The 26,920-nt window shown below is 37.9% G+C and overlaps 1 protein-coding gene across 9 annotated transcripts in view; it reads left to right on the forward strand.

Moving 5' to 3' along the window:
• GREB1 (growth regulating estrogen receptor binding 1) overlaps positions 1-26,920 on the forward strand; it is a 117,408-nt gene that overhangs the window by 33,818 nt on the left and 56,670 nt on the right. For 7 of the 9 annotated variants that reach the window (XM_080390640.1, XM_080390633.1, XM_080390634.1 and 4 more), the window contains one exon: positions 16,146-16,302. In XM_080390640.1, the coding sequence (XP_080246766.1) occupies positions 16,146-16,302 (157 nt within the window). Of the gene's footprint in view, positions 1-1,971; positions 6,105-16,145; positions 16,303-26,920 lie in introns of all 9 variants that reach the window. The other 2 variants (XM_080390636.1, XM_080390638.1) reach the window with 1 other exon arrangement.

Here is a 26,920-nt window from a genome sequence, read left to right on the forward strand (position 1 = left end):
TGACAGCAAAGAAGATTGAGAGTTCTTAAGAGCTGTTTTTCTAAGCACTCAAATGGATGTTACTTCAGCCTCGAGGTTTGGAGTTTTTTTGCCAGTACAACAATTACTAGAGATGAAGGAACACTCCTGAGGAAGTATTTTGAACAGTTACAGCCATAAATAGCTATAGAAGTATCAGTCAGTCTGTAGCTTTCAAGTTTTTAAAAATTGTCTTTGAACATTCATATAAGGTTTTTACACAGGTACAACATGACTGAACAAGTAGTGGGTGCTTTTGTGCAGTGTGTGAATAAAAATGAAATGTAGGTGAGATATGAAAGCAGCAACAGTTTCAGTAACAATTAAGAGTAATGAAAAAACAGTTGTGACACCCTGAAATTTTCTTGTTGTGCACTCGGGAAACGAAGGATTTTTCTGGGCTAGGTTGTACTAGTTGTAAAACAATGTGTCTGATTAATAATGCATTCTATTGAAAACAAATGGGAGGTTTGCTTAAGTATGATTCATCATTGTCTGTTGTAGTAAATAAGTCTGTTGCTTGCCTCAAGGTCAGCATGACCCTGTTATTTTAATTTTTCAGTCTTGAGCGTCTGTGCAGTTGCTGTTTAAGGAGGAATTAGCAAGAGAGAGCAATTTTTTGGTTTCTTTAGTTTTTGGCAAGTGTGCATTTCCTTTCATTTTTTTTTTCCCTTCCCATTCATTATTAGATCACTTGGTTGTTTTATAAAACTTAATTGACCTTTTATTTAACTCTTTAATATTTTTTGTCAGAGATTTTAAAAACATACTATTGTGGTTAAGGTCCTTGTCAATTCAGTGATATGAAGAGCAAAAGTACTTGTATGATTTAAATACAAAGCAGTGTTTAAAAAGGTTCTTACGAGCTTTTAATACACTTTCATATGCAAGACAATCCTGTTACAGCTATCCTGTTACTTTATAGAGAGCAGTTTCCTACATTTGCATCCTCAGTTTACTTCATATTTGTTAGTCTTTCACAGTAGATGTCTGTATATTATTTTGGAATTCTCAATGCCTTTTTTAAAGCTCCTGTTTCTTTAATACCTACAAAACCTGAAGAATAGTTTTCTGACATGTTTTTTTTCTGGCAGCATGATTGGAATAGCTTGTAATCTTGAGTATAACTGGTCTCTGCACCTTAGAGAAGAGATATTATCCCAATTCACAGTCAAACAGTGGGAGGACATTGAGGTTACAGAAAATAAGAAAAGAAAAAAACCCAACAACAACAAAAACACAAAAGAAAAAATGCAGGCAAAGGAAGAATTTACGCAGAACATCCCAAACTGAAATCCTGAGAACCCTGATCAGCTCTTGCTACCCCAGGAGAACCCAACCTCTTTGGACTGACAACTGTCCAGGGAGATATGGTCCAAGGGCCGTGCTGTGCAGCAGCTCTTGCCCACACTGCTTGGATAGCATTCTTCAGAATGGATGGGCTGTGTCTGCAGTGCTCTGCACATGACTTTTGTGCTTTTGAGGCACAGGTTTTGTGCATGTGTGTTCAGATGACAAAAATACTGTGAATTATGTTTTGCAGCTAGCTGGAATGGACTGTTCATGGTCTTATGGCACGGCATGTGCTGCTTGCCTGGGAGCATGGAGTGAGAACAGGTGGCTGAGGGCATCAAACCTTTTAGGGAACTGTAGGGTAATGGGAGCAAAGCTGACACAATCTTATCCATGCTTCCTAGAGAAAGGAGTGCCTTATTTAGCTACCAGCAGAACTACCAGCTGAGTGCGGAATGCCTGGGTAATGTAACGTGGACACAGTGTAGAGAATTGGGTGATCAGGAGCTAGAAGCAAACTGGACGCCATGTCATTTGACAACATAGATGAATCTGTAGACATGCCAATTATTGACTTTGAGAGCGGAATTTAGTTTGAGATTAAGAATTTTGTTCAGATTCTTTTTTACACGCTTCTTTTGACGTTTGATATGTCCTTAGGTATTCTACCTGGCTTGGTCTCCTGGCAGGTCTTACATTGTGTTTGTGGGACCTATGCAGCTGTCTCGGATACCCTGGAGCATATCAAAGACCACTAAACATCTATGTGTAAGCAACTAAATTGAGACCCAAGACACTAAATATAGAGGTCTTCATGTAGACATCTACAGCTGCAACTCCTGGTATTCAATGAAGATGTAGCCAATGTGGTCAATGGAGCCAGGTGAGTGATTCAGCTCATGTTAAACTAAATAAACACTAGCAGCTGGTCAGCTGAATCATGCTCTCAGCTCCATTGATTTTATTGATTATAATGGAAATTTCTGCCTAGTGAACCAGTAGGTACCTGCAGTCTGATTCTGTTGCCTAAATATAGGTGTCTCATTTCATGTGAGGTTTGTTGATTTACCGGAGATGTCCATAAAGAACTGGGACATATGACAGAGGACCTGCTTCAGACCTCTGCTGCTTTGGAGCAGCAGTTAGAATCCATACAGGATAGCCCAGAACATCTAAAAGTTAGAAGATTCTGTGGTTAGGTAGCTGAATCACACTCTGTATTTCTAGATGATCTTAAAAGTCTCCTTTTGTACATGACCAAAGTACAAGACTAAGCATATTTCTTATGGAGGAGACCATCTAGGCTCCACATAAGTACCCTGGAAAACACAACAAGGTAGGTGTTTTTAACCTATATATATATAACATTTTATGTAAGATTTTATATACATTTCAGTATTTCTGCATAAACACAAAAAGCAGGTATGCCTGCAACCATTTCAAAAACATTTTGAGAGGAAAAGTAGTTGTCTCGCAATTAAACCAGTCATTCTGATTGACAGGACCCAATTTTAGTTCTTTCATACACAATCAGCATGCAGAATGCTTCATATACTAAGTTGTTGGGTGTTTTGGAGGGACAGTCTCCATTTGTCCCTGCTAAAGCTGCTGGAGAAATTGGTGATTTGATCACAGATAACCTTTGCTCATCTTCTTGGGGGAAAAAAGCATTACATGTAACCATCATGTCTTAATTTTCCTTTCTGGTTGCACAGTGGACCAATTCTTTCCTTTTTCTTCCTTATAAACAAATGTCCTGATGAAATATTTTCATGATGCTGTTTGTGACTTTTGTCCTTATATCTTAGTCTGTGCTTTGAACTTCTGAAGATCTTATGACCCTGAGGTTATAACCTCAGGTTATATCCCTTGTTTCACTTCTATTCCAGTGTTCTCAAACGTTGGAAAACATGCCATGCAGGTTCCCGCAAAAAAAGAAGATTCTTTCTGTAAGTGCCTAGGGTGCAAGGTATATGTTTTATGTACCTTTTGCTGGAATAATTACATCCTGAGCTTTCCCCTAACAACTGTTCTGGCAATTCCTCACTTACATTACTGACTCATTTCAAAGAGATTCAGCAACTCATTTCAGCAGGCAGACCCACTCTTTTCTGATGTATGTTGCATCAGCAGCTGCGTACTGACCCACAGGTTCTGTATACAAGATCTCTTATACATAACCTGCATGCTCATCACCCATTCCTGGCATTCCTGCTCTGGGTGCTGATCAGACACAGTAGGCCCTTCAGTGCTTGCTTGTCCTCTCTCCTCTAGAACTTCGGCTCCATGCCTATATCCAAAGCACTCAGGATTCTTTTACTTTCTGCATTCCATTAATGAGTATCATATTAATATATTCTTTAACACCTCTCTTAAACTAATATTCTTTAAGAGTGATGTGGTGTTTCCAAGCCCAGAGCAAAGTCAGAGTTAGGCACTGCGGCGTGCTAGACTTCATTCTAGACAGCACCATATGCAGCATCATAGATACATTTTGTTCATGAATGCACTATAGTTATGGAACAAGTATTTTGCCTGGCATCAGTGCAGTTATACCTCTTTAAAATGTGAATTTTCTGGCTTGTGTTATTGTTGACCTGGTAAATTATTAAAAGGGACTTTTCCAACAAACACATGCTTTCACACATGTGCATGTATTTCTTGCAGTGCTTGTTTTCCTTTTGGATTTTTTTATAAACTTTGGCTGTCAATACAGTCTTTTAAGTGTCATCTTGTCAGGTTAATATGTTTTAGTTACACAATTGTACAGTGCTGATAGGAAACCAGGCACTGAGTTCCCTAGCTGAATGATGTTGTATCCTACTTGAAAATAACATGACTGAGGTCTCCCCTAATTGTCTTTTAGAACATTTATAAAACTTCCAATTCACTTCTGTAGTAACAGAAAAACATACCAGTCAATCTCCTAGAGCATTACTAACTACCTTCTGTACACTTTCTTTTACATTCTGTCATACAGTGCTTGCATCTGAAATTTAAGTATAAAATAGAATAGGCTATTTCAGTTGGAAGAGACCTACAACAATCATCTAATCCAACTGCCTGACCACACCAGGGCCAACAAAAATTTAAAGCATGTTGTTAAGGGCATTGTCCAAGTGGCTTTTAAATACTGAGCATATAGAGAGTATATATATCTTTTAATTACCGAATAGACAATGAAAGCGTTACATAAATATGAAGATTGTTTCAAGCGAAAACACTAAATCACCTAAGTCTCAACAGGCTTTAAAATTCAATTTTTTTCTGCTTTGCGTTACAGAAGAAGAATCAGAAGGTGTGGAATTAAGATTTTAAAATGTTGTTTAAAGCATTTTCATAGTCTGGAGAAAAAGATCCTGCTTTCACCGCCATCCCTAGCCACATGTTTCTGGTTCTTTCCTTTTGCCATATGTTGGTGGTCATATACTTTCTGCATAACTAGATGAGGGATCTGATCTAGCTGAACATAACCCTACAGGTTACTAGTTTTCAACCATATCAGCTCAGATCTATGGCACTGAACAATGGAGCCGGGCGTGGGGGGAAATATATGATCAAGAGTAAGAGACATTCTTTTTCAGCTGTAACGTGAGCAAAGAACAGCTTGAGCCAGTTATGAAACTGTACCCTGGGACTGATGGGTGAAAACAAAATTTCACAAGCCGTACTAAAAAAATAATCTCTTTTTATTGGTCAGTGTATCCTGCATGCAAAGGTTATACAGAACCTTAATTCAATTGAGAGCCTAGGTAAGTGCTTGATTTTACTGATTTCAGTGATACTTAACTGAGTTTTACATTATGCGTATATCTGAATGTTTCATGACTTGCAGCCATAGGAAAAAGAAAATTCATTTTTCAGAATAATTGTTTTAATCTTCTGAAGTGACGTACTGCAACTTGTGACTGAAGGAAACATTTGATAAATATACCTGTACCAGAAATAAACATTCTCTGTACATGTACTGTAGATGTATCCTGAAAAGATGCAGTGTTTGTTTGAACATGATACGATAGCTGTTTCTTTGTATATCCAGCATTATACTGAACACCTCCTCTCAAACAGTGTTTTGATTTCCAATGTTTTTATTCAGAAGATACAGGCATAGTACCAGCACAAAGATTATATTGCTATACATCTAATTTCTGTTCTCCTGTTAATCTTTTCTTGTTAGCAAAACGAAGTACCCACAATATATATTTTATCCTTTCTTTAGTGATTTTTTTAATCTATATAATGCAAAAGGACACCCCCATTTCTTTAAAAAAACCCACCCTCAGTCCTTCCAAAAAAACTGCCACAAAATTGTTGACATTAATAATACTTCAGACTGATAAATTGATATGTGCCTGGCCAGGAGCACCATGACCCAGCACAGCACTTCTGTATTAATAAGACATAAAGTCAGACCATTTATCATTTAGTCTGGCCAGCACACAAATTAGAGAACAGCTTGCCAGGGTATATTGTGGTCTCGTTACTTTGTTTTTGCCAGAGTTGCAGAATAGATAGCTTTGAAACCTTCCTGTGCTCTACTGTGACAGGAGAGTGTTTGTGTCACAGCGACCTGACTGGGTTGTTCAGTTGCGTACAGTGCTGACTCAGGAGCCTTAAGTGTCCTAACCAATTCACCAAGCAGCAGACTCGTCTAAATCAAAAAAAGGAAAACTCCATTAAGATATAATCACTGGCAGTTACTGCAGGTGTAAGATGTTCAGCAGTGCAATCAGAATATGAAACTCTGGGAGTACTTTACTGGATGTCACTAAGAAGCACATGCCTTCATTACGGTACAGAATATCTTTTATTACATAGCTAGTATTTCCATGCTGAAAAATACTGTTTAATGAAAACATGAACGTATCATAACATGCTCATACTGTCTTATATTGGTTACTGTTAAAATATTGTAATTGAGACATTTTACAGCTAATCATGTTTTAAGTATATGCATTTGCATTTTGTGTACCTCCTGCCTTGTCAGTCATTTTCTGTCTTTGGGGTGAGTGTTTTTCTTTCAGTAAAACTTTGAAATATATATATTAAAAAAAAGCAGACAACTTGAATTTTTAAGCCCTTAAAATAGACAGCTTGGATCTCAAACTGCTAAGTTCAGTTTCTTAAATTGATGAAATTTGACTTCTGTAGTGGGTCTTTAACTAAAGATGCTAGTTTAATGCTTTTGAATTGCATATCTGTTTGTGAAAGTTTATTTCATGTATTTTCAACATACAGTCCATGTGCAACTCCTGATTGAGTACACCTTCATGTTGAGTTCTATTTTGCAATGTAATACATCTATCTAGAGAGATATTTGCTATCCACAGGTGCTGAAGCATATTTTAGACTGCTCCCATTGTATTTCTGTCCACTCTTCGTTCATTAGGTGGAAAATATGATCCATATATAGCATAGTGTGCCCTGTCAGGAAAAATCAGTGAAGATTTCTTTCAAGCAGTGAGGTCCTTCTATGTGGGTGAGGTAAAGCTTCTAAACCTGTGCACTCTGTGTATATCCTTGAAGAACTGCCACAGAAACTGTCTGGCTCTGCCTCTGCTGCTCTGAAAGAGATTGCTTCAAAGCATCTTTAAGCTATACATCCCAATCTTCATGTGTGCATGTGGCTGCCCCACAGACCACTGCTGCACTGCTTCCAGGAGTGAGCTTAGGGCAGTAGGCTGGGGGTAAGGCAAAATAAAAGTATGGTTTTGAGGATGGCTCAAAAGCTAACCTGTACAATCAGTGTAGGATTACTCTTTGTATATTCATTTTGAATTCTGAGAAGAATCTCAGAAAGAGTCTCTAGCACCAGTAACCAGAAGAAAGAGTTATATACCCCAAGTGCTGATTTCTTAGAATTTTCTTTGGAAAACATGTGTTTCAAGATAAACTCTCTCGTTCTGGCTTGCCAGTCTGCTTCCTACTACTTTACTCTAGCATCTCAAGTCCTGCTGTACTCAAAGGTACAGAGCAGATGTGCGAGGCAGTTGCTGGAAATGGAGTTGTATCTCTTTCCTGGGTAATAGTGAGAAAGCCTTTGTGCTTACAGACCTGGGAAGAGGAATGACCTAGACCTTTACAAGTTAGGGATTATTTTTTACTAATTTTCCAGTCACCACTTTGATCATCGCTTCCTAACATTGATTTGTGGCACCTCCTTCCCTTCCTTTCTCCTCCCTCTACTTGGCTTCTTCCTGCTGCTTAACAAGCTCAATTGGTTTTATGTATGTAATTCTTTTTTTAAGAGAGCTTGAAGGTGGTCTCTAAAAGATTTGCTTTCATCCAAAGCCAGGAGCTGATCAAAGAACACACAAAAGCCAAATGGGAGCCAAGGCAGAGCTGCCTGACCAGCCATAGGGTCAGGGTTCTGTGCTGTGGAAATAGTGAAGCATATCAGCTGAACTGTGCTGGAAGCTGCTGATAAGGGATTTTCTCTCCAGTAACACCTGCAAAGTTTATGAGATCCTGCAGGAAAATCAAAGAAATCTCCATTAGAATACGTTGTTTCCTGCAGAGAGGAATGCAAAAGCATTTACAGGATGAAGTGCCATTGCCTACATGTATTTATTGCTATATCATATATTAGGCTCATTCTGCACTGTTATTACAACACTGGACTATCACTCAGCTCTACATTTACTGTTGTAAAGTGGCTCCTTAGCCCATTTGTCAGGACCTTAAGGAACCACATGTATGATTGTCTATGAAAGAAGGTTCACACTAAATAAAAAAAGCAAGTAAATGAAAATCTGTTATTGTTATGTCTGAAAATGGATTTCTAGTGAAAATTATAATTAAGAAACAAATTAATGATAGATGTTCAGTCAGCTATAAAAAGTCTAATTAAGTTTTCTTCCAAATTCTTTTTGCAGATACAGATTTTTATCAGGCATCTGTCCCAATAGTCATTATGATTTTGTAAAAAAATTGAGTAGTAATCCAGTGATTGAGTTTTCACAAAGGACATTCTACTATGACCAATTTGAACTTTGTCTGATATTTTTTCTTCTATATTAAGATAAGATAAAACAGACTGCTATTTTAAACAAACCATTACTTTAAATGTCTACTTTAAAAGTAGAAAAATTCTGCTCTGGTTTGAGAGTAGGCATAAATGTTTTTAGGGTGAAGGAAGTAAAGTTTTCTATAGTCATAAAGGAAGACCAAACTATGTCTTAAAACCAAAACAGCCTTTCATCCTTAAATAATTAAAGGAATCTGTTTGTAATTGGTGTTTTCTGTTTCCCCAGAAAACTACAATGTAGGCTGTCACAGCTTAGATTCCTTGTCACTAAATTGCCAACATGCATTAGTCTGGATCTCCAAGCATAGCTGTATATTTTAATGGGTTTATGACAAGTTAGATTGCTTTGCATTTAGTCAAGTTTTATTTTTTTGGTGCAAAGTAAAGTTTAATTTTTATGAGAAGTTTAAAAATATGAACTTTTTTTTTCTCGTAGACCTACTGGGAACTTGTTTTTTCTTTTTTTCTGTAGAAAATACTCATTTGCTATTTTTGCTACTGTTCCCTGCATGAATTGTAATGTTTTCTTTGAACAAATGAACACTCTGTCCTCAAAAGTAATGCTTGTTGGTTTACAGTAGAAAAAAATCAGCAAAAATAAGAAAATACTTGCTTTTAGCTGAAGTTCTTTTTCCAGTGGCCAAAATGGATGTGAAATTTCATATTAAGAATGATCCATGAAACAGTGTGATTTATTATCTGCCTGAAGGAAAAAAGAAAGCAACAGCTATTTAATAGTGTTTTTATTGAGGTTGTTTAACATTGATTTCTCCAAGTCTGGTTTCATCCCTTTTGATATGGATCTGTGTGATTTTTTTCCAAGGGCACAGAGGGTAGTTAACAAGTGGGCTTGATTTTTCAGTAGGTGGGGAAAATTGCATATATTTGATTTCATTGCAGCGGGGTCCATATTAATCTCTGGAGCAATCTCCTGAGAATAAAGACATCTCTTGTGTTATTTACTTCTGACGCGAGTGAGAGAACTGATTTCAGTGATTAATAGAAGCAATTTGGCTTGGAATCTAAAGTTGCCAAAAAGCTCCGTGATGTCTTCCCACTTCCCACTCTTCCCAGTGCCCTTGAAAGCTTGGCACCTTTCTATCTGCACTCTCGATCCAATGTCCTGTTGCTTGGAAATATGAGTCAGCAGAGCAAATCATCTCACTGTTAATGCAGGAGAAATCCCATGTCTGTAGTTAGCCTGATTTTCAAAATCAAAGGAAGATACCAGATAAAATTTAAAAGGTAATGCAAAAGAAAAAGAAGTGGTGGAGAGATCTGAGTAGTCTTCTTGCAGTATGTTCTCTTTGTGGAAACAGTAGCGGAATTGTTCTTGGCTGTATAAAGATGGTAGGATTACGTTCTCTGTGATCTGTCATCAACCTTAATCAGAGTCTCTGTGTTTAATCATGAACTACCTTCCAAAGTGGCATTATTAGGAAACCATTAAGTTTAATCTGGTATGGTCTGTAGATAACATTTCTAATATAATTCCACAGGAGATATATAGTTCTAAGATCTGGTAACAGAAAAGGAGCTGGATTTTTTGGCAAAGGTAACTCTGGTTTAGGTTAAAAGTTTTATGTAGCCTTTAAAATGTAATGGCCAAATGGGGTCTACTGAACTGCCATAACTTTATTCATATGCAAAACAGAGAGCAACCAGAGACTTTTTAACAATGTGGCATCTTTATTGCTGTGGAATAAATGGCTTCACTGAAGAAGTTGATTTTAATCAGCAGATCCATGAGTGACTACTGATTTTAATCTTATTAATCTTATTAGCACTATGGAGTTGAGCTCAGCAGAGGATTGTAATTCCAATTCTCAGCAATTTTTGAAGCTTCAAAATTTCTCTTTCTGGGTAAGACTAACCGCAGAAAATCAAACCTGTTTTGAAGATTTTGATGAAAATCATAGGAAGACTAAAACATTGGTCTGGAAGTGATCTCAAATGAAGAAATGTATTTAAATGTTTCCCACACTCCAGTGTTATATCATAACTATCAGTCTTCTGAGCCCTTTTTCTCTCTCTCTTACTGCCAAGTTGTTCTGGAAGAATATTGTGAGGAAACAAATTTGACTTCCAGAAACTAATATTTTTTGCAGAAACTGGCAATAGTCCACCTATTTACTATGTCTGTAAGTGGCTTTGTACTGACAAATAAAAACTTTGTAAATTACTTCTATAAGGATAGTTTTGTGGTATGTGAACCACTAGATTGCTTCCTGAAAGAGTAAGCTTTTCTTTGTCTTTGTCGATATGAGCTACAGCTGAATTAGTAAATTAAACAGAAGTTATGATGGGTCAGTGGTGATTCCCAAAAGGCATTTTGGATGGAGTAACCTTGTTTTGAGGCTCATAGTAAAGACATATGGTATAGTACTATGCTGAGTCTGGTGGGGGGTTAGTATCAGTAACAGTCTCTTTTAGTTATCCTGAATCAAGGATTTTATATAACCTGTGGGATTAGATTTACCACACAGTCTCACTTTTAGACTAGGCATGTGTAAATATAGAAGATTAAAAATAATTTATTCTTCCAAATCCAAAGCTAAAGAAAGCACTGTATATAATTACAGATAGCTTAATGGAAATAAGAATAAAACATGATTACACAATCTTGTGGCTGAACTGAATCCATGAGGAGGATCTTATAGTATGTACCATTACTATTAAAGAGAATCAGCTTTGTGCTGTCTCTAAATTTACTTTTCTGCTTGTACTTACACTTACACACAAGTCCCTGCCCTAGGTTTTCTTTCTTCTTAATCAGACTGTTGTTTTTGATACCGGTTTCCAAAAATTATTAAAGACTTTAGCAAACTTTAGAAATATTGATTGATTTAGGATGTTACTGGATGGATCTAACTCATGTTCAAAGACCAAAAGGATCCCACTAACAACTTTTCCAGTACTGATCTGTGAACAAATTGTTAACCTGCAGTGAAGAATGCTTTCTCTTCCCAGACAAATTTTAATGGATAGCCTTTTGGATGCCTAAATCCATAGTTCACCTAAATAAACCCCCTCACTTTATGCAAGTGCTGAACTACCTCTTGCCATAGCAATAAGAGTGTGCTTGGAAACATCTTACTGTTCTCCTCTTAGAAATGATGCAATAGAAATTACTGTTAGGCCATTTTAAAAGTATGAAAGCTGTCTGCTTTAACTGGGAAAATGCATCCATTGCTATACTGTTTTGCTGGAAGGATTAATAAAGTATTAATGTCCATTATATTTTATAATGCAAAATGTTCACAACTGAATATGAAACTCTTCCTCCTGTAATAATTTGTAAGCTGTATCTAAGATTGAATTTGTTAGTCATTAAATATGTCTTCCTAACTTTCCACTTAGATTCCTAGATCCCTAGAATCCTAGACTATTTTTTCAAGCCTTCTTAACACAGCCCACATATATTCTTTTCTTTATTCAATTTCTGCTGAAGGCAGATATTCTTTATCTGTCTGTTTTAATGGGAGTTGTAAAAAGCTCTGGGTTAATTTCTATGCTCTGAAGTCCATAGCTTTCCTTAGGATACCCCGTCAGTCCTAGGTAGAGGATAAATTTTGTCCAGAATTGCTGTGCTAGATCTTCGGTCTTCAAAAAATCTTAATACTCCTCACTGATCTTTATCACAGACAACTGCAACTAAAAAGTCACTAGTGTGTTACCATCTTTGTTCCACTGTGCAGAAGATCTCCCTCCTAAGTGATGGGACTGCATGTCCTCCTGCCGCTGGCAATGGCTCTGTGTTATCGTGACTGGTCACCGTAATGACTCTTGTGGTAGTACTGCCCTCCTGGCTGGGAGGGAACTCCTTTTCTAAATCACAGCAGCTGGAGTACAGCAGCATAGCAGAATAGTGCAGGTTTTCTTCAAAACCTAACTAGGTCAGCTGCAGTTGAACTTGAATTTGCCTCTATATGTGGCAGACATTAACCCTTAAGAAGTTCCCTGGTGTTCCTAGTCATGCAATCCCTGTTTACTACAGGAATCCTGACAGTCCCTTGTTTGGAATTTGAGGACTGTTCTCTTTAGTGCCTAACACATTCCTACTCTCATTTTCAGATGTCTGGACTTGGCATCTTTCTTTGGCAGCATTATCCATGGATTTCTTCTGTATCTGCGATTGTTTCTTAGGCTCCCAAGTTCCTCAGAGTGGTTTTCCTCTTTTTGTCATGGTTTTAAGCAGCTCTTCCCAGTCCAGGTCTTCCCCTTTTTTCTCCCCTTTGTATTGGCAAATATTTTTCTCTGCATGTTTTACATGAAAACTGACAGTGTGATGGGGAGGTGCCCTCTGATTTATCAGTAGTTGGGGTCGAGGGCTATCCTTCTGTGTCACTGACATCTTGTCACTGTCTATGTTCATGGCTTGGAATTTCAGAAGCATTTGAAAATTTAGCCTGTGCCACCCACTTGTATCCAAGAGAGACATAAATCTAGGCTGGGAACGCTGAGTTCATTGAAGCAGGAAAATAGGACTCAAAGCCTTTGCTTCCTGGTGCCACAGAGTCAGCAATTGACAATTCAGGTACCACAGTCTGAGCAGCTTTAAAGAAAAGAGGGGATGACACCATCACAGATTTAGTGGGGAAACAGCTTCCTGCTTGCTTCATAAAAGTAATTTCTCAAACTGAGATTGTCATTCAGACTCCCAGTGACTAAGGCTGATGCTGGCAAAAAAGCTCCTGGAATGCCCATTTTCTAGTTCCACTGGTGTCTTTGATAATGAAAAATGGCTATAAAACACTGATCACATTTTCCAAAGTATGTTCCTGGATTTATGATTGTGTTTGGCACTGTGATTGTAAGTTCCTACAGGTACACAAGAGCTTACCAGATGTACAGAAAGGATTTTTTTCTTTCATTTTACAAACCCATTCACATAATTAAATTAGCACCCCAATGGATAAACAAATATGCTTATATTGTAAAGGATTCCAGGACCTGCACCTTGCATATAAAATAACTTAATTTTAACTGATTTTTTATCTGTGACATCACACTGGTAAGATTCTGGTTTCTGCCATCCTCAGGGTTAAATACAGGATTTCTGTTTTGTCCACTAGTGGGTTGTATGAATCCTGAGCAAGTATGTTAAATCCTGGTAAATGGTGTATCTATTTCTGTTCCTAATAAACTGTACAGAATAATAGCTGACTGTGTCTGGAGTGGAGTTTATAAACAGAAATATTACCGTGTTTTCTCATTCATCACACTTAGATCAAGATAGTGATCAGTAAAGCAAGTAAGCTTTCATTGTATAAAGCAGCCTGCATGCCTGTTTGATAATGCTTTTGAGTTGTCTCAGAATTGTTTTTTCTCGCTCTGGATTAAAAACTTCCTCTTTTTCTTGTGTTTTAATGAATCTTTCAAAGAAATAAGTAAGTTTGAAAAGCAGGTAGACCAGTCTGCTTTGCATGGTCATATTGAGAACAGGTAGAATCTGGCCCTTTGTAAAACAAGCTTCTGCCACTGCAGTCAAACTTTTGGATATTCCCTTTGTGCTGTATCAGTGATTTTTTTCTAAAGTGCAAAAAGTCTTTTGGATTTTGCATTAATTTTTCAGGTTTTGGCACTCTATTTAAATAAAGCAGTTTATGTAAAAAAGTGTGTGGAGTGGTTGATAGCTGAATGCTGTTTCCAGTCCTGAAGGTGTAATTTCAAATGTTAACATGTTGAGAGCACGTTCGTGCATTTTTATTTCTCTTTAGTCTAGACTTTCAAGACTGTGAAGAACAGTCACATAGAACCATATTGTACCTGGCCCTGAAAGTGTAGAGATAGGTCCCTGAGCCTGCAGATGCCTCCAACCTAAGAAGAGAAAAAAAGAGTTCATAATATGGGAAGGAATTTAAAAGGATGAAGAATTAAATAGGTATGTCAGGTATCTTGATAATTATTTGTCTGTGTTATATTAAACATAAAACATCAATGTAACACAGACAAATAATTATCAAGATACTGGATAGTCATATAATTGTTGAAAGATGGATTAGAAATATAACTAAACATCTTCTAGTGATTTCATGTAGAAACAACATTCAGTATAATTAATTTCAGAGCTTGACCTTGGGTTTCCTGTGTACACCTCTGATAAAGCTTTTTAAGGACAATACTGATGTCAGGTTTTCGTCATTGTCTTCAGCTCTGTTTGGTGTGGGTGAAGCAGGTACTTAAGTCAAGAGGAGCCAGAGGCTTCCTATCAGTGCGGAGATGGAACTGTAATCTGCTTTTTGTGTCAGAAGATGCATCCTTGCTTCCATATTAGTACTGAACATCACTAAGAGGCTTTGCAGCTTCCTGTTTACCCTTCACCAAATGGATACATCAGTACTGCTTGCTGCAATTTTTCTGTTTAATTTTGAGTATATACACAAATATTTCATCAGTTGTGCCTCCTTTTAATCTAGATCATTGTTGTGATTTATCAACATTGTTCTCACACCAGAGCCAAAACACAGCACTGTACCAGCTACTAAGAAGAAAATTAACTCTATCCCAGCTGAAACCAGGACAATCGTGTTCTTAAATGCTGCCTGCATGGTTTTGTAATTCTTACTGTACTTCTATTAGTACAATTTATATAATACCAACATGCTGTATTATATAGTACTAACTATACTATATACGTAGTATTAACATGATACAAAAAGTATACAAAAATATGATTATATATGTAAAATATGATTTACAAAGTCATAAAAAGATATCCATCTTTGTACATTGTTACATTGTTTGTACATTGCTCCTTTCAAAGCCCTTTTTTCCTCAAGAGCATTATGTGGTTTCACAGTAGTTTTTCTTTTGCTTGACTGATTCCTACAGGATGCTTCCCAACTGGCTCATTTCCCAAGCAGTATCCAGTGCTGACAGTGTTTGGGAATTACTGCCACAAACAGGAAGCATTTCATGCTTTCTATTCACAGTTACTTGAGGAGGGAAAGGACATGGGGCCCAGGGCAAGAGCTACTTTGTGATAGGAAAAGAAAGCTGACATGGCTTTTGGTTCTACCAGTTCATTGTATTCACTGTGGAAAGCAGGCAGTAGTTAAGTACGTGGGATATTCAACTGGAATAGACTGACTCCTCAATGGCAGAATGAGTAAATTACGCGGTTTCACTAAACTGAAGTCCTAATAATTAAATGCAAAATTAAATAGATAATAATGTCTCATTCTAGAATGAAAAAAAAAAAAAAGCATGTTTGCAGGGAAAAATACTGCTTAAGGAGAGAAGGAAAAGCCATTATATTTCATATCTGAGTTATAGTCTGGTTACATTGTTTATGAGACAGCACCTTTAAAAGATATGTTGAACTGCTTTAGCCATGAGTTTTCAGCTATTATGGGCCATGCAGAGATAAACACACTAAACTGTGCTATTCCCCAGTTCCTTTAATGTTTATTCTGTTCCAGTCATGTAAAACAAAGGCTGTTTAACAGATGAGATTGCTGACTCTTGAAAATGCATCTCGTCAATTGCTATATATAAACCAAGGAATTACTCTAATCAGATTTCTAGCCACATCTTCAAGAAGGTGTCAAAGCTTGCTGCCTTTCTGCTGAATTACAGAAAGCTGTTACTTTTAGATAACTTCCTGTAATTTACCAGCAGGATCTGCCCAGTGACTGCTGGAGTCAATGTTCTTTTCCTTTGCCTTTCTTTGTGGACAATGAAGCTTCTTTCTTTCGTGAGAAATGTTGTAGTCTGACAACATGCAGGGATTGAGTTCTGACTGCTAAAATTGAATATTTTTTTCTTTCTTTTCTTCTTTTTCTTTTCTTTTTTTTTTGAGAAGATGGGAAATTCTTACGCTGGTCAGCTCAAGACAACACGGTTTGAAGAAGTATTGCATAATTCTATTGAGGCCTCTCTCCGCTCAAACAACTTAGTTCCCAGACCAATCTTTTCTCAGTTGTATTTGGAAGCTGAACAGCAACTGTCATCATTGGAAGGTAGGAAATGGTGGAATGTATATTTCTGCTCAAAGACAATTCTGCTGTTTGCTTTCCTAAGGCTCAGCACACACATTTCAAATCAGAATGCAGAAAAAGTATTTAAAGTTTTTGTTTGCATTTTTTGTGACCTACAAAGATACATACATATATATGTATTAGAACTAGATTAAAATACAAACTGCATTGTCTTTTACTTCGGCAAAATTAAGCCACTTGCTTGCTCAGCATTATTTCTACAGTTTATAAATTTGTTGTTTATCAATATACATAAATCGAAGTACTAGGAATTGTTCCATTACATGTGTGGAGGAATCTTTGGAGATTTGGAACATAAATCTGTTATCTTATAATTTACCATAAACCGCTGGAAGTTATACAGCAAATGGTGGTAGACACATGACAGATTTATAAAAAATATATGCTAAGACTGATTTTAATTGTGAATAAATACAGCAGAAATATTTTTAGCTTTTAAGAAGGTTTATAATTACTTTGGGCATAATATTTTTAGTTACTCTGTGGTTACAAAGGTAAAAATTTAGGATGTGTTCTCTTGTAAACGCTGCACTAGTTGTTGTTTAACACATGTGATTTCTCACTGAATTTTTGTGTGTGTTTAGAGAAGCCTGCTTTCTGAGTTTCATTTACTCAGTCTTTTTGTTCTTTTTTTTCTTGGAAGTAGTATAGTTTGTCTAAACTATATAGATCTGATAAGCTCGTGATACAATTTGGTGTTTTGGTGTGCTGTTTTGTGTAGTAGTCTCATGGTTTTCAGTGAGTTTACCAATATGTGAAGAATGCCACCATGAATTCCCCTGTCATTGCTAAAGATGGCTTAGATATATATGTAATGGAAAATGCATAATGGTTAACATTCCACAGTAACAGAAAAAAAATATAAATTCAGCCCAAGATATAGTAGTAGATAAAAATATTTTGCACATATTGAACTTTTTACTATTACCTCACGGTAAGAGCTGAGAAAACCTTTCTGGAAAAAGTAAATCTGGTGACAGCTCACAAATAATTAGTAATTTCTTCTTTTTTTTTTTTTTTTTTTTTGCTTATATAGGCCATAATACTGAATATACATTCATTGTTTAAATATAAATGCTGCTTATTCCCAACACAAGATGGTCCTTCTCTCAAACCTTTATATGAGGATTTAATAAACTTTCCCATGGAAACCAACTGTGATGTCACAAAATGGATTATGACATCAGTTGGGAAAGATGCTACAGGAGCAGATGCACTGTTCAGGAACAAAAGTGCAATTTCACACTTGCGTAACTTCTTTCTTTCAAGGCTTTCAAAGAACTTTCCAAACCTTGAGGGGCTGATTCTGTTTTCTTTGCAGTTAATGGAAACAGAATTGAACTGTAATTAATTAAAAGTCTTACAACAGCCTGGCAGAGAACATTCCTTTCATGAAAGTTTCAGACAAGAGGAATTCTGAAGGGACTCTGAAGATTTTCCTAGGTTATTCTTCATGTGGGTGTTGTGAAAGAGTGGTTTAGGGTCACTCAAATAATCACTGTCAAAAGTATTAGCAAAATTACTTGTAATATGAATTTATAAAAGTGCGCCTTAAAGTTTGATGGCAAGGTTCACTCTATTAGTTATGACATGGATGAAATAGAGGAAAACTGAGATAGATTCAAGCTAGAATGATTGAAAAAATGATCTTCATATGATGTTGTACACACACAAATTCACCACAGAGAGAATTTTTACACAGCTTTTGATCTAGCAGCAGTCTGAGACTTATTCACAGTTTAAAGTGGACCTTTTAATGTGGATCACAAGATTCTAGCAGTACTTATTCATTGGCTAATTTAGTATTCCTAAAGTGAATCCATAGGATTTACTAAAATCAGAGCAGTAACTTAATTATAGGGAGCATATCTAAATCAGTTCACACACACACATGCACACGGACACAAAGGAGCAAATGTACAAAGATATATATGCATATAAATATACAAAGGTATACCTGTTAAACTTTCCCCTTGAGTTCAGTGAAATACATCAAATGCCTTGGCATTTCTCAATGGGTGAACAGCTGATCCTCAAGCATTGGGGGGTTCAGCCCAGGCCCCGTCATCAGCTTTAGGTGAGAGTCCTCCAGACATTGCCAACAGGAGAGTCTGCGAGCTCCGAGAGCCACCCCCCCGAGAGGGAGATGCTGGCTGCAGCTGGCTGCGGTCCGGGAGGGCTCAAAGGGCCTCACTTAGGACCCCTGTTTATCGGGTTGCAAGATGATTGGCTTCAGTCAGTGGTAAGTTTCTATCTTGGCTGTGGACCGAGTCAGTAACTACTGGAATTTTCAAAATTTTCAAATTTTCAAAATTCTAGTAACAGTGGTACTGTACCACTCGGGCTACGATTCAAGCCTGGAATGTTCCAAGGCTGTCAGGGGATGCCTGGTTATTCCCACTCTCGTTCCCTGCCTTGGCCAGGCAACAGGAATTCCTGGTGTGGTGAGTGCTTCTCCCATCTGAGCCGTGCAAGGCTTTCTGGTACAGCCAAGGGACACTTAACCACCCAACTTATTACACCAAGACTAAGGCCTAACCAGTGTTCCTGAGACTGTAGAGTGACCTGGTGGGAGATGAGGGTGGGAAACGCACCACCAAAATCCACCCCGTGACTAAAGTCTATCGATATCTCTCACAGAACAGCAGTGTGGTCACCTCTTGCCTCTGTGCCTATAAATAGATCAATGCCATATTCCAATTGTAATTCGAGGAAGGTTTTGGTTGGTCTACTTATTTGTTAGGATTTTGTTAAATGTGATTAAGCAATGTTAGGTATGTGAGGTTTTTTGCAATAGTACCACCCATCTAGCTATCCTCCATTCTCTTAACATACAGAACAATGTTCAACAATAAACATAATACAACAGAAATTAGTAAAATTATGATGGGATGCAGCATTTGATTCAAAAGCTCCTGTTGCTATCAGTGACCATCCGAACAAGGTGCCCCACCAGTGGTGTTCTCTGTCCTTCTTCACTCTTTCCAGGACATAGTGTATCTCCTCTGCATCATGGTGAATGGTAATTTGGGGTTTTTTGTTCCAGACAACTTTGTTTCAGCAATTGACACAGGTCATCATGTTGTAGTAGTTTCTTCACCAATCTAAGATTCATTCCAATGGGGGTAGGCAATGAATCTTGATACGAAATGTAGTTCAACTGTAACAATTGGTGCGTTGTTACAGGGGCTGAGTAATTAGTCACAGCCCATAATTTTGGTAAAATGACAAATACAGATATTTGAGTGATTATATGTCTCCACAGTGGCGTTGTCTATAAATACAAAATCACAAAGGGTTCTTATACAAACACATCCATTTCCAACATATACAAGTACAGTTTCAGGGGTTTCATCAGGTTTTATTTCAAAGCGACAAACATTTTGTTCAGTGTCAAGACAAATGTCTTAGGCCTTAATGGTATTACTGTCGCCAAAAAATCCCTTTTGTTCCTGTACAGCATATGCATCAATATTAGTGGTTTGCCATTTTTTTCCATTTTGTTGGGCCCATACTTTATATTCTATCAGATAGAGTACCGTTCTGTGGTGATTGAATCCCAGGGCAACGACTGGGTATATGGTGTATACTGAAGCGTTGGGTCTTGTCAAAATGAAAACTGTCGTTTACTGTTGGTGGGCTTATAAGTGATATTAACTAGATGCCACCAAGATTGGAAGACCGTTTCAAATTTGGTCGCATTATCCCAGATTACCTTTTGATTCTCAGTGGCCAAGGTGCCCTTGTTACCTTCCCTTATAATTGCTGCCACAGTAGATTGTATCTTCAGCTGAGCCTGGATGCAGCTAAGAGCTAGAGAAATATTATTTTGGGTAATGCCAAGTACTTCTGTAATTAGTTGGTGGTCTTTTTCATTAATTCTCTCCCACTTAGGCATTATATCAGCTAAAAGCCATTGACTAGTTCCTAGTGCCATTAAAGAAGATTGTAACGGGTTCTCTAGTTTATGTAAATCACTTGTTGCCAAGGTTATTTTTTTTGTTAAAATTCTGGCATCTGTGCTGTTTAATACTCTTAGCCCTGTTCCCATGATAAAGTCACATCTCTCCTCGATCATTTTGGAGAGGTGAGGGTTTGTCCATGCAACCACACTAGCCACCCTGTATAAGATGTGTTCGGGAGTGGTGAGCAGGGGGGTTTAATTGCAGAGATATCAACCTGTATTGAGAGTTCCACTCATTTTAGGGACCATGATGGGTTAAATAATGCTGCTGTTCTATGTTTTTAATCATGTAGGCACCGGTCTTATAAATATGAGGAGACAGTTTGATAGGAGGTTGAGTTGGTGAATATGATTGTTCAATATCAATCTTGAATTGAAAACCTAAGCTGGAACAAGAGTTGGAGTCTATTCAAAGGCAGACACTGGATCATAGAATTATAGAATCATAGAGTTATTTAAGTTGGAAAAGACCTTTGAGATCAGGAAGTCAGTTGGAATATAGTAAAGGTATACCAGCATTCACATTTAAAAGCACAGGTATGTATCTTGTGAGTTTCTCCAGCGTAGTTTACAACGTGTAAGGTTGCTGTCATACACTTAGTGTGATTTGTAATTCAACACCCTACCAAAATGGTGTCTTGTTTGGTTCCCTTTAAAGATGGAATTTGCTGATTTTTATCTTTAATAATCCATTCCTGCATACAAAAGGTTATGTTATTCTGTAGTGCTACTGCAGATAAATTTAAACTAGGTGTAAGTATGTCAAGAAATATGTATGCATCAACCCATGGCCACCCTGTTGTACATAAATTGCACATTTGGCACTAGAAAATCATAAAATCAAATGGTAGTTCTACACCATGATTACCCTGGAGACAAAATGCAAGTATGGGTTGTGTAAAAGTGATATTGTACCAACAATATTGTTCTGGTATCTTTTAGCAAGACTTTTTACTGTTTCTTGATTTAGAAAAATCAGTATAGTATATTTTTATGTTGGTGGGGGTTTCGTGGGTGAGTCCATTGATTGCCTGGAACCCTATTTTTATTTCTTCACCTGGTGTAGCTTGAAGTGAATTTTTTGAATTTTGAATTCATTTGATGAATGCTGTTATTGTGAAATAGAGTAATTCTTTTTCTGTGCAGTGTCTCCCATCTCCATTCATCCTTTAGTTATGCCTAATTTCCATGTATAACCAAAGTAGCAGGCTTCAAGTCTGCCTTATCTTTTGCTGAGATCCCAACACTTCCAGTAAGTATAATTTAGTAATTTAGTAGTGCATGGTCCAAAGAACTTTGTGTCTGAACTGGAAGGATTATACTTGTCTCAGTTAAAAGGAAAAATGAGACTGGGCTGGGAATATGCTGCTGCTGTTGTTGCCATCAATATAGATTAATTTTCTCCTGTAAGACAAGAGAAAGCAAAGGTTTTGGTGGGGAAGGCCAAACAGGTTACCCCGTTTATGATGCAGGATAAATCCATCTATGTTTTGCTCCACTGCTATCAGTAGCTTCCCAAGCAAGTGGCCCACAAGGTTTCACTGGAGTCATAGGCACAGTTCCAATTTGTGGTAAATTTGCCATAATAGGTTGTTCTAGCTGTAATGTTATTGGACATTTTCTTTCATCAGAAGGTGGACTGTTACATTCAGTTTTTGCAAAGAATGCTTGGCTGGCAGGGCTTTCAGTGGGCCCATACCAATGATTCAGTTGGTGACGTTCTTTGGAAAGATGAGTATCCCACTGGGCTTCATATGGCTTAAGGCTCTTTTTCAATAAGCCATTAGATCTTTCTGCCTTTCCATTTGATTGAGGCTAGTATGGGGTGTGGAATACCCATTGAATTTCTTCTTGTTTTGCCCATTCTTGCACCTTCTTGCATGAGATGTGTGAGCCATTATCACTTCGGGTGGTATCAGGAGTAGGTAGACTTGAGAACAAAGATGGTAACCCCCATACAGTATTTTGTCCGTTGGCTTTTTGGCATTTAGTTGCCATGAGGAGTCGAGATACTACTTCTACATCTGTTATACCCAGCAGGTGGTTTTAGAGTGCTGATATAATTGATTTGCCAGGTAGACCATAAGGTTATACCCTCGCTGATATGCAAAGGTGGTGCTTTAACAGGGTCATCTGTTTGTAATCTTAATTTATACTGAGGACATTATGTAAGAATAATTTCACAAGTTTTCCTGTTTAGGGGCCAATCCTTCCTCTGTGCAGCAAAATGAAGTGCTTCTTTACCTGTTTGGCCTAATTTTTGAGGTAGCCATTCTCCTTGTCAGTACCACTCAGGATTTAAGGAGTTCCCTGTTTTTATCTTCCTAATTTTAGTCAATTTATCCACCTTTTGATTCCAGTTTGTGGCTGGTTTATTGCCCGTGGCACAAGCTTTTACTCATCCTGTCTTGAATGGTGTTTTTCTGGCTATATTGAATAATAATTGCCAATTTTGAGTACTCCAGACTGGGGATTGGTTTACTTCCCAGTTCAGGGATTCCCATTGACAGAGCCATTGTGTGGCACTGGTCCATACAGCTTAGGAGTCTACTTACATAATTTTTTCTCTATTCTGTGCTGCTAAGCAGCTGCCCTTACTTCTCCTACTTGTGCACTACCTTCACCTTCTGTTATTTGTTTGCCAGCATTGATGTTTAATGCAGCAACCTTCTATTGTCATTTACCTTTTATCTTTCTTGTTGAGGCATCAGTAAACCAAATGTCTTCTGTTGGTGTTCCTTTGGTGAGAGAAGGTGCATTTAAAATTGGTGAGGGTTTAAAAGGTTGTTGTAATGCTAATGGATCTGCATTTATAGGCATCTGTAATTTGGAAACTTTAGTATCTCCTTCAGTTAATTTCACTTCCTCTGCAATTCCTGTCAAATAAACATACCATTTTCTGACTGTAGCTTTTTGTGCAACTCCTTCTGGGGAAGCAGTTCCCTTTAGGGTTGCTTCTAACAATTAAATGGTCTTCTGGTTTGCACAGGCTGTTCCTGGTGTATTTTTCCAACTTGTTTCACTGCTTGGACTAGAGTCAAAAGTTCCTTCTCCCACTTAAGGGTATCTCTGTTCTGTCTCTTTAAATGCAGTTGAGCTGACCAATAAAGGTCTCTTTGGTCCTTTAGGGCCATTTTGGAACAGATTACAATCAGTACCATGTTTGTCAAGACCCCGTTCTACTATAACAGGGTCTTGGGGGTGTACTAGTCCCAGTGATAAGTTTTTAATTCCTGTACTACAGTATTTGACTACCTCTTCATGTTCTGGGTTTCTTAGGGTGTCCTATGGAATTGCTGCACTACCCACCAAGTACCTAAAAATTTTACTTCTCTACTGACATTTCTCAGGTGGGATTTCAATTTCTGCTTTATGTTGTGCTTGCCATACTGCTGTTGCAGCTTCCCCTACCTTTTCAGGGGAATCTCTTCCAATTAGAATATCATTTATATATAGGTACAGTTTCACATCTTGAGGAAATGGGACTGTCTGTAAAGTTCAGCAAGCGCAGCATGAGCAATTGTGGGTGTTTATATCCTTGTGGGAGTCTGTTTAAGATATATTGTATACCTTCCCAAGTAAAAGCAAATTCCTTTTTTTCCTCCTCTTGTAAGAGGACCATAAAGAACATGGTTTTTACGTTTAGTGCTGCCATCCATGGGTGTATGGCTGCTTGTAGTGTGGCTGTTAGGTTTGCAGTATTGAGTACTGCAGCCGTTAGTGTGTCTGTGTGGGCACTTAAGTGCTGGTAATCAATTGTTAGTCACCGCCTCCCATCCAGTTTTCAGACTGGCCAAACCAATGAATTATATGGGGAGTGGGTTCTGGGAATGATTTGTTGTTTTGCCAGATCAGCTATGCCTTCAGAAATTCTCTTTTATGCTGCAGCAGAAATTGGGTGTCGTGGTACTGTAGTGTTCTTTGATTCAGGGAGTACAGGTGCTGTGCAGAGTACACGCACTGTAGCCTCCTGACATCTATCAGTTGGGGTCACGAGGACCACGAGCTGCTGTCCAGCAGGTGCCAGGTTCTGCCATTCAAAACATTGAAAGCCAAAATATTTTTATTGTGATCTTTAACTGCAAAACAAGTAGATGACATGGGCTTCTCACCCAGGAGCTATAGATTAACTTTTGTGGTTTGGCAAATAACACTTGCTCTGTTACAGCAGTGATTTTAACTCTGTGCTGTCTGTGTCACACACCCAGCTTTCTCGGCATCCTGCTGGGTTAATATTGAAATTTGTGTGCCCATATCTATCACAAATTTCACCAGTTGTTGTTGAGGACCAACTGGAATGAGAATATATCGGCTATTATTATCTATCCATTGACAGATTTCCACTTGCTGGACAGACAGGCCCAGTTGTCATCCAGGCGCTATTCCATTTGTTTTTTGATCTTGAATTTTAGAGAGGGAAGGGTTTATCGTCCCTTCTCTGAGTTGGTGATGGTGTCTCAGTGTTTGGCGTGTTTTCCCTCCAATTGCTGTTACTGTGTCTCTGAAACACATTAGATCCTGGATAATGCCAGCAGGTTTTCTTTGAATTCTTGGAATGCCTAATGCCAATGCTTGATTATAGAGCTCTCTCCACCTCTGAGTCCTGGGCTGGTGATCAGTGGTTCCTGGGCACTATTTTCAGGTGATCATATAATTTGTCTGACGTTACGATCTGTATTTTTTGTGTCAATAGATAAGATCACCCCATCCCATTTCTCCCCCATGATTTATAATGTCATGCCTTAATGTTTCCCACGTAGGGAGATTTCTGCACAACAGGGCTTCTTCCTGGTGGTCAACAATGTTCCTTATGACCAGTGGGGTATTGAAGTATGTGTTTCTCCTAACTTCATCTCATTTTGCAATGAGATAATATTTGAGTACAGCAGGGGCTCCCTTAATTAATGGCTTGAGCATGTAATGATCTGTACAACTGCCGAAACGAGAACATTAAGAGAGCTGTGTCATGCGTGGCCTTGATACAGGCAGCTTTTGCAATAGCTGTGGAGAGCTCGCTCAAGTATCTAATGGGTATTAATAGAGGCTCTCCTTTCTCTAGTATATCTATTCTGCTAGCCCAGTATGCCTACGTATTATCAAGTGGGGATCATTTGGGGCCAGAATTGAAAAAGACATCAGGACCCCAAAATCCATAGACTTCATCATGATTTAGTAAGATTCTGTCTTCTCTGGTTGGACATATTTGCCATAAATATTCAGTTGTAGTTTTGCCTGGTTTACAGCCATAGCACTCTTGCAAATTAGCCGTCTAATTCTGATCGAATGCAGCAATTTCTTGGGTATGATCTCCTGCTACACCCTGAGGTCCAGTAGTTTCTTCTGTTTCTGTAATGGCTCTGGCTTCCAATTCAGGGGGATTTGAAGCAGATAAAGAATTGTCTTTCCCCAGTTCGCTATTGCTGAGGTCACGCTATATGTTTCTATCCCATTCTTCAGAGGATATAATTAACTTTTTGATTTGTAAAATGTCAGGGAGATTGGAAGCCCGCATAAGCATCATCTCAACCTTTTCTTCCAGTTTTTGTTTTTTCTCCTTTTCTTCCTGTAACTGTTTCTGCAGCTGCTCAATTTTCAAACACAGTAATTACTTAGCTGCTTTCCTGCCTTCTATTTCCTCTTTCAGACCTTGTCTTCCTCTACTGTCGTTTTCCCTGTGCTGACAGGGAGTTTCTATGCAGGTGCCTAACATTTTGTAAATAATTCCTTTTCCTTTTCCATTCTTTATATGGCCTCTAGCCAGCTTTAGTTGGTTTTCTACAGCTTTCCAATCATGCCAATTATCACAAGCCCATTCTTCTGAGAATTTGGGACTTGGACCTTGGCTCCAATAATAGTATGTTTTTTCATTCTGTTTGGTGGGTTTTTCTCTTTTTTTATTATTGATGTGTTTCCTCTCTTCCCCAGACCTGGCAAATTCATGTGGTGCTTAAAATGCTCCCAAACCATTATCATTATTTCAACAAACCTTTTGCTAGATTTTTCATTTTATCAAAAAGCCTGCAGTCTGCTGTGGTTTCACTGGTTGTACATTTCTAATGAGGGTCTTCTAACATCTTCTTAGTTTTTCTTAGCCTTTTTAATTGCAGAACATATCTGAAAATGCCAATAAATGGTCTGGATGTTCAGGAACTTTCTAGGAATGTGCTTTAAAATCTCTTTACAATAGAAGCAAGGTTATTTGGCTGTAACAGGTTTAGATTTCTTGCATATCTCTTTTTGCCTAGTTATTATCATATAAACTGAAAATTAAACCTGTGGACTGGATTGCCAGTTATTAGAAGTCAGCATATGCAAATCAGTGAGGTTCTTTAATTCTTCAGTTCTGAGATCAAAATCCCATTTGAATCACAATTGCATTCATGGTTTTGATTCTCTACTCACACCTTATCTCTCAAATAAAAAACATATTTCTTCCATTTTTCTCTTATGCTCTTAGATGCATTTGGGTGCCACCTTTTAGGCCTGTGTATTATGCTTCTGTCAAAAAGGTGTGAAGCTGATTTCAGAAGTTAATGACAAGCATTATTTTTCCATTATTATCCAAGTCCTATACCACCAATATCACTGGGGCTTCAGTGGGAAAAGGCTGGGAAG

Source organism: Falco punctatus, assembly GCF_963210335.1.
Source record: "Falco punctatus genome assembly, chromosome: 5".
In the NCBI taxonomy this organism is placed as follows: Eukaryota; Metazoa; Chordata; class Aves; order Falconiformes; family Falconidae; genus Falco; species Falco punctatus.